The 9190-nt window shown below is 41.9% G+C and overlaps 1 protein-coding gene across 3 annotated transcripts in view; it reads left to right on the top strand.

The window, feature by feature from the left end:
- The window catches only part of sdk (sidekick cell adhesion molecule), a 115929-nt gene extending 108820 nt beyond the window's left edge, over positions 1 to 7109 (top strand). For all 3 annotated transcript variants that reach the window (XM_065452642.1, XM_065452643.1, XM_065452644.1), the window contains one exon: positions 1267 to 7109. In XM_065452642.1, the coding sequence (XP_065308714.1) occupies positions 1267 to 1503 (237 nt within the window). In that variant the 3' untranslated portion in view covers positions 1504 to 7109. The remainder of the gene's footprint in view (positions 1 to 1266) is intronic.
- Positions 7110 to 9190: the final 2081 nt, after the last annotated feature.

Below are 9190 nucleotides of genomic sequence, written 5' to 3' on the forward strand. Positions count from 1 at the left end.
GCACGCAATGTGATTACACAAGGCTTGGCGACAGCATAAGCAACAGATAGAACCAGTGATAACATTCGAGAAACGTCCAATATGCAAAGGTGTGTCCTGTGCCGGGTGATAACATTAAACATTTGTTAGCCAGTGAAAGACAGTCACCAGGAAACAAAAATAAGTACAAGTAGCAATACAATTGAACCTCGCAATAATGAAATTGGCGGGGATAGCAAAAAAATTTGATTTCGCAAGAATTTCATTGTTGTAGCCTATTTTTGGCAAGTTTGCTTGAGGATATAGAACTGCAATGCCGACAGTACAAAATGCGCAGCACGCATCGATCAGCAGTAGCAGCAGTGCTGTGGAGCAGTGTTCTTGGCCAGTTGTTTTCGGAGATACGATTACTTTTGCGAGATCTTGCGTAACTCGGCATTGGACACAGCCACAGCGCTCCACACATGCAGCAGCAGTTCTCCAGCGCACGCTCCTAGGGGCTGGCACGTCCAGTGCCAAGCATGAAAGTGATTGTATCTCGTACACCCGAAGGAAGTCAATCGAGATTACGGCCCCTTCGTGCAAATCTGTGTCCGGCGCCGAATCTGCTCGCAATGCCTGTCAGATGGCACCACTACCAGTGTTCTTGAAGCAAGGAATGCCTATTCCCGAACGATCGTTTAATCACGGCACAATGTGTGGCACTCTATGCTGCGACCGCCATCTCAAGCGCCATAAACAGTACCACGTTGGTGGGATGTGGATGGTCTTGTTTTTTGCTGTATTTTTCTCACTGAGGTGCCGCCCATTACGCACTGCACTAGGTGTGCAAAAACTGTCGTCACATGTTGGTAGCAACATATATGCCGCTTCAAACAGGCGATCAACAAACAAGATGACGGCCAGGACATGTTTTCGGCGCGATCGCTTCTTGCACTTGGTTGTTTTTGTAAACAGAAAGGGTGACACCCACACAAGGGTAATTTGGTTGTATTTTACGCAATTTTATTGCAAAGCAATCGCATGTGAGTACATTTAAGAGCCTGCTAGCCTTGCGAGATTAGGTAATATGTGGGGTTACATTCCGCCGAATTTCGTTGACGCAGAATTGTAGTACAGCAACATTTCATTCTTGAAAGGTACGAAACATGTTCAATCTTAAAAGCATTCACAAGGAATACAAAAATATTTCGTTGTTGCGAGAATTTTGTAGTCACAGGATTTCGTTATTGAGGGTTTCAACTGTATAACCAGAGTCAGTTAATGGTCTCTCTGTGTTTTTTTCAGGGCTCGGACAGCGAGGACGACACCAAGGGTGACCCACACTCTTTTGTCAACCACTATGCAAATGTCAATGACACATTGCGACAGTCTTGGAAGCGCCAGCGTATTGCTAAGCCACCAAGTTACACCGACTCAGAGCAGGAAAGCAGCGCTGCCATGTGCCTTAATGGTGGACGTGTGGTTCTCAACAACATGGCTGGTTCACGGGCACCGCTTCCTGGTTTTTCGTCTTTCGTATGAGGCAGTTTTCCACTCACTTAAGAGGCTTGTTTTCTTCAGTGTTGAGAATGCCCTTTGCGTGTGGAAGAACTATTCACTGAAAAAACTGCATCAGTATCCATGCATTGTGCCCTTTGAGGTGGGTCTTGCCACGGGCAATTTGAAAGCTTTCCTTGCCTCTACTTTCTGAAAAAAATAGTTAACATAGGAGCAGATTCAGCAAGTGCGAAAGGAAAGATGCCTGCCTGTTTACATGTGTTCATGGTACAGTCTACATTAGGGACTGTTCTTGTTGTTTGCTGTGCATTCGCACCCACAAGCTACATCATTGTCGTTGAAGCTACAGTTGCACGAACAAAGACACTCCGTCCTGATCAACATGTGAGCTACATTGCTGGTGTACTGCCTTTTATGAGCTAATAGGGTGCCTTGCCTTCATCTGTAGGATAAAATAGTACTTGTTATTTTTTTAGCAAGGCAGACATTACTTTTGGAGTGGCGCCAGCTTGTGCTCTGTTGGTGATAACAGTGCTCTTGCTAGCTTCTTAATGAAGAAGCTGTATGGTAGTGGAAAATGAAATAATGAAATGCAGGGTGATTTTGCTTTTGGAACATTCACTGCCAAGGGTTTTTCATAGCGACTTAGAATTCTCATAGGAAACATTGTGCAGTTGGTTATTGAGATGTCATGTATGTTGATTGTTGCTCAGTGTGACAGCAGCGAAAATCAGTTTGCTGTTATGCCCTCATGTTGTCTTCTTTTGAAGAAGACTCACTGTGTTCATCTTCCATGTAACAAGCAGTGGCTAATCACTTCGTGTGTGGAGCTACTTTGGTAATGTCATATTGTGACAGAATTATTTTTCTTACTTTTAGTAATTTTATCTGTAATCTTGCTCTCATGCCTTTACGAAGTGTTGTTGACACGAAGTGCCTCAACAGTTTCATTACATTTGTGTGGTGTAATGTGTTTCCCACAATGTCGCTAAAGCCCAAGCGAGGCAAAACTTTACCCGACTTGAATTCTCAGCAGGGCAAACACAGGAGGCAGAAAAGTTGGGGCAGAATTTTACATGTGGAAATTGAACAAGTGGTGCATTAGAAAAGGCTTGAAAAGCGCAATTTTTTTACACCAAAGGTAAAATAAAAGCCCCACCATTTGCTGGAAGTGACACAGAGAACCCAGAATCCGTCCATCTGCTCATTTTCATGCAGACTGTGTATGGCAGTAGCATGTACAGTGTCTTGCTCATTTCAACAACGATAAATGCGAAGCACTGATTCATAAAGGCCGAACATACGCACACGCACGCATGCACATGCACACAATCAGAATGCAGAATGGTAGGGCTAGCATGAGTGCTTTTTCTCTTACTTAAGTGATTCAATCAGTTCTTTCACATATCACGACACTTGAGTGACAGCAGACCCTGAGACACTCCCTTGACCGAATTCATTCATCAGTCTGATCATATTCATAAAGGTGACATGGCCAGCGCACGCCTTGTAAATGAAACGGTAGGCAACTGTTCTTTTGCACATAATCACCCATCACAAAAATTGCTTAATGTAGAGAATTGAGAAAGTGGCATGTTGTTTAGCTGAAACGCAACATGTTCATGGATATTGAGCCAGAACTGCTTGATTTGGTCAACTCTTGAAGGGTATGCCACACATGGGTTCAGCTTAAACACCAAACCAACTAGCCCAGCTTGTTGCCCTTAATGCAGTCAGTACATGCGTGCTGCCCTACCAGCGAGCTTGGCCAGGCAAGCTGCCATCTGCAGACATAGGACAGCACGCACTTGTTCACCGTTCAACTTCTGAGCTTTTGGCCAGTGTTTCATTGGCAACCACAACTTCCCAGAAAGCCATTGCACTTGCTTGAGCATTTTTGCCACATTTACAAATGCTATTAGTAACGGATAAAGAAGTGTATTTGTCATTGGTGCCCCTCTCAAAACGGTGCCAACATTTCTATGCCCAATCAAGTAGCTACGGCTAGGTGCACTAGTGCAAACTTGCCGTGGGCTAGAAATGCCAGCGAGGCAGAAGGAAACATTGCTTTAACTGCATAAAAACATTTTGAAATCGGCACCCTCACAGCCTGTGTTGGAACTGCTGTTCCAGGGCTTGTTAATTCCTCATAACAAAGTTGTAGCACACAAAAACAGGACAAAAGTATGCACACACATACAACAATTTGTTTGTCTCCCTTTGTACTGGATTAGTCAGTTGCGGGAACATGCATTGGCTGGTGAGCCACTACTGCTCTGGTATAACAGATTTGCAGCATTTCCTTTTTAAAACACATTCCACCAGAGCCCTTCTGGTCATAAAAATTTGCCAGCTGTTAATAGCTCATTCCAAGAATTGCACTTTTGTGTTTCTTGTATAATCAAAGGGTTCAGTGAGTTCAAGGCATATCAAAGAGCCATTTATTGCAAGAAACCAAACAAGGTGAAAACTGCTAGAATTTGAAAATGTGTTTATAGGTGCTCAGGCATGTGATAAAGGAGCGCTGGCTAATTTCTAAAATTACTTAGTAGCAGTTGTTAAATGTTGGGCAAAATGTTGTTAGGAGCTCCCCAGAAAACAAAAGGTTTGCAATTGATTGCTGTAAGAAAATGATGAGAGCTGGGAGCATGAAATGTGACGGGGAGATATGGTATGTACTTTGGATCTTTGGAGGAAATTGGGCAAAAGCTTTGGTTCACTCGGGTGGCACCCAGAACTTGTTGCAAGTGAGGAGGACGGGTCAGTGCCTGCCAGCACACTAGGGGATTTGTGGGGAGAACCTGAATCGTGGCATGAACCTTTAGGTGTGTCAGGAGTGGCATGATGCATGACATTGTGCGAGCTTATAAAACAGCACTAGCTTGGGGGCCTCTTACTATGCCAGATACCAAGGCCAGCTGATGCTGCTATTGGCTCGCTTCTTGTGGGGGGGTGCAATACGCATTTCTTTCTCTTCTTGCCATCTGTGGCACGAGTGGGAAAGTAGCTGCCAGCAAACATACGACAGCATGTGCATTAGTGGAAGCAAGTTTTGCTCGAAATCGGGAGCTATTTTACAGAATTTTACGCAGTTTCTCAGGTTGGTGGCAATTGGTTTGCATTACACAAAAATTTGAAATATTGATGTTCTCATTATCGAGCTTTGACTGTAAATTGATTTCATCTGTTCCGCATTTATTTTGTAGTAGGCACTTTTACTTAGCAAGTGTGTGCCATATTGTGCAATTAACCTAATGGACTACTTTGCTTATGCAGCATCTTTATATTTAATATTTCAGCTTTGCAACGAGCATGTTTTTGATATACAAAAAAGTAAGGGAAGTGGGACTTTATTTGCTTACTGTAAGTGCATATAATTTTGAAATTTGCCTAAATTATAGCCCAGTTATGCTATTTTAGATCATACTTCAGCTGCAGTTTGTCCGTGCCTGTTTGGTACCACTATCCTACCCTTTAAATGTAGTAAAAGTAAAGTCATTTTGATAGATAAAAAAAAAATGTCACTACTTAGTGACCCATCCGTCCAGCACGCACGTGTGTTTCACATTTTAATCTAGCAAATCAGAAAGCTTTGAGCCATGCTGCTCTGTCTCAACCCTTTTTACACAATTTTAGAGTGAAGTTTATTTTTTACCTTTTACTCGAACATCATTCCAGGTTTTAAGCATCCGCAGGTGTTGCTAAAGAATTTGCTATTGACATTATGAAAGCAGAGTTTGCCATTGTGAGTGGGGAAAATGATTTCCTTGCAGAAAGTTTTGGCAGGAATTATGTGACTTATCTTAGTAGCTGCATTGGCTTTCCTACCATTAAACAAACATTCCATAGTGTGCATTACTGTAAAAGAACTGTTTCAGAATTCTTAATTTGTCTTGTATTTCATATCTGTTATTAAATTCCCAATCTTCTAGGAGTGCTTGCATATTAAGTTTTCTAATAGAACTTAAATGTTCACAAAAAGGTTGCTTCACATGTTGAGCAGCATAACTGGATATGTTTATATATATAAATAGGTGAAGGACCAAGAAAGAAGAAGCCAGCAGTTAGTGTTAATTAGTGTTCTTTAGCTTGCAACTGGAATTGAATCAACGGATGCTCATTTGTGGAGCTTGTTTATGAGCAGTAATATTGTAGTTTGTGTACATAAAAATGAAAGCAATGCAGTACACACACAGCCTCATGCACCAATAAGGTTGGTTATACTTTCAAATGAAGGTTTTTGTTTCCTCTGAATGCCAATACTGCAAACTAATTGGAGAACAACTCTGTAGTGCAGTCGTGACATAAAGGCATGTTTTATTAGTTTAGAGCAACTCCTCATGCAAGAAATTAAATTTAAGAAACTGTTATCTCTATGTGGAAGCAGTATCTCCTGCAGCAGAAAATGTATGCCTCATGCAAGTTGTGGTGATTCAGCCACATTGAATATTGAATGCTCAAACTCGATATGAATCGAATAGATTCTTTTCACATTGGGATAGCAAGAACTTTTTTATTCATATTTAAAACAATAAATATTCCCAGACCCAATTTTGTAATGTGCACTTCATGTACATTAAAGGGCAACTCCAGCGATTTTTCTATGTCCTCTGATCTTAATAAAATTTTGAAAATATTGAATTTGCACTCTGATTATCTCTGCCAAACAATACGGCTCCAAGTCATTTAGTTTTTCTGGAAATGAATTTTAAGGATTGGTTGTGTTCCCAACTCGTGACTTTTTACTGGCCACCCTGTGTTTGTGACGTCGGAGACTACACCGCCACTGTCGCTAAAATCGCCACTGTCTTGGTAGGAAAATCTGTAGAAGTTACCTGTGGCGTCAGGAGACATCATCAGCTTCGCTTCTATGGCATTAGCGCCACATGTACTGCATGTTTAGCATGCGTTCTATGTGTTTGCATTATGGTAGTGTAGGGTCTGACATCATCAACTCATCGTGACGGCACATGAAACAGCTACCCGTTTCAGTATCCTGTTTATTAATTATATAAAATTATTGATGAATTTCTAAGCAAATTGAGCCACCTTACCGGTGACACGACTGCCAGTGCCATTTGAAAATGACAATATCCTAAAATGGTTAAAAACGCCAGAGTTGCCCTTTAAGTTACTCTCTCTCCTCTCTCTTTTAATACTTCATTTCCTCGTCGGGCATGATCATGATAGTGAAACGACTTGACTGTATTGTCCTGAGGCACTTATTTTACTACCGTTGGGTGCTATCACTTGCCATCTTGTTTAATCAGCTGCCATAGACATTTTGCCATTACTTCCAGTGTCATGGTGATTGCAAGTCCTCTGTTGCAAATCTGTTATTTTTAGCATCATAGCATTTCTTGCAATGTCTATAGGTGGATATTTTTCTATTCACAATACTTTCAGCAGTATATTTATTCTTGTCTATGCAACTCTTGTATTTGTTGTGTGGCACTTCGAAGAAGTCAAAATTATTCTGTACATAGATTAAGTTTTGCTGGTAGCAAACAGCCTTGTGCAACCACATGTATTATGCACTTGTACCCAGCTCATTTGCTGCCCTTATTTGTAGCTGTTTGTATATGTATTTGTGTGTTGCAGCTTCATAATGAAAGGATTGTGAACTAGTGCTTGGTTTGACTGTGTTGTGTTCTGATTGTATTAAGTATTTTTTATCCTAAATCGTGCCTGACTGCAAAATATGTCCAAGAGCATATTTAAAAACTGCAGTTGGTCAATGCCATGAACAATGCATCCACTGCTCACAGCAACATCTTCATCCACTTCTGATGCTCTCGCAGCAGCAAAGCATGACAGATGCTTTGATAATCCTTGCAGCATGTCAGCTTCAAGACCCAATAGCAGCCGGACATGTGACAGAGAAAAAACAGCCCAAATGAAGGAAACTTTATCTCCACAAAAGATTACTGAAACGACATTTACTTTTTATTTGGCACATTATATAACATCCTAGACCTTGAAACCTTAGAAAATATTCCAGCATCAGAGTGCCCTAAACAGGTGACACTGATAAGATGGGCTATCTGTATCATACCTCTATTCAAACAAATTACTTAATGAAACAAAGCAACGTTGTAACTTTTCAATTGTTCTTAATGATACGTGATATAGCATAATATATGTGAGGGACAGTTTCCATTGAAGCTTTATTCTTTCTTTATTATTTCAGACATGGAAGGTGCAATACAATAAATAGCACTTAGACATCTCATGGCTGGGGAGATGGAAAAAGAGCTGCTGTTATGCAGCTTGACACTGCTCCCATCCCTGAATTCAGCAGTAATTTGACAAAATGAAGCACAGAGCATATTTGCAAGTTTGTACATTTAATGTACCGCTAAAATTCCGCAACAAGGCAACATTTCATGTCCAGTCATTCAATTTAAAGCTTTAGCACTGTTACTTGCCTTGTTAAAGAAGTGGTAGTTTTGCCCAAAAGAAAAAGCATTCATTGCGATAACAAATTAATTTAGACTGCTATGTGAAGTAAGATTAGTAGTTTTGTCAGCCGCATAAACTGCTGTAAACATCCGTTTACTAGCTAAATTTACTAGCTACTTTTACGAATTTACTAGTTTACTGGCTACCCCCCCCCCCCCCTCCGCTCTCTTCGGCATAACGAAAAAAAAAGGTGATTAAAGTGATTGTGAGGGAAAAATGCCTTGAATCGGACCCACTGTGTAAGAATTCTTACACCGTGATCGGACCGCTCAACGAGTAGCCGCCTAGCCATGGAAGAAGGAAAACTTTCCTTGCTCGTCGAAATGAATGTCGCAAAAAAGGAGTGGCAGACGAACTGCGCCTGCATGCATCTCCGAAGCAAGCGCTTCTCTCCAATCCCCCGACCTGAGTTTTCCTCGCCATCCGCCAGATGGCGCAACGTGTCGAATTAGCATTGGCTCCCGTCGGCAAAATCTGCTCGTAGCCGAAAGCAATTCCTGCTTTCTACAAAATACAGGCAAGTACCGATGTTTAAATACATCTCAAACAACTATTTGTCACACAGCGATAACCGTGATCCGCCTTGCTTGCGTTTCCTTTCTTGAATACGCCGCGCCCGCTACTTTCCTGTCGGTTTTGCTGTGCCATGCTGATAACGCGCATGCCCTTCGATCGTTACTGGAAAGTACCGGGCTCGCCGCGTTAAAGAAAGGAAATGCAGACAAGACAGATTATTATTGTTGTGTGGCAAATATGTACCCCAAAGGGTGCAACTGTTTTTAGAATGTACCTTAGAAAAATTTACACCCTTTGGGGCTTATCTTGTCCCACAACGATAATCGGCATCTGTCTTGCCCGCGTTTCCTTTTTTTAATGCTGCGAGCCCGGTACTTCGCAGTCATGAACGGCATGCGCGTTATCAGTGTGACGCAACATTCTCGACAGGAAAGCGAGCGCCGAGTTTTCAAAAAAGAAAACGCAAGCTAGGCAGATTACGATTATTGTGGGACAAATATACACCCTAAAGGGTGCAACCGTTCTAAGAGTGCACTCTTCGAAAACTTACACCCTTTAGGGCTTATCTTGTCCCGCAGTAATAATCGTCACGTTCAATAATCGTTTACTTTCCTTAACGTTGCGAGCCCGGTACTTCCCAGTCACGAACGGCACGCGCGTTATCAGTGTGACGCAGCATTCTCGACAGGAAAGTAGCGAGCGCCGAGTTTTCAAGAAAGGAAACGCAAGCTAG

This window comes from Dermacentor albipictus, chromosome 8, assembly GCF_038994185.2.
Source record: "Dermacentor albipictus isolate Rhodes 1998 colony chromosome 8, USDA_Dalb.pri_finalv2, whole genome shotgun sequence".
In the NCBI taxonomy this organism is placed as follows: Eukaryota; Metazoa; Arthropoda; class Arachnida; order Ixodida; family Ixodidae; genus Dermacentor; species Dermacentor albipictus.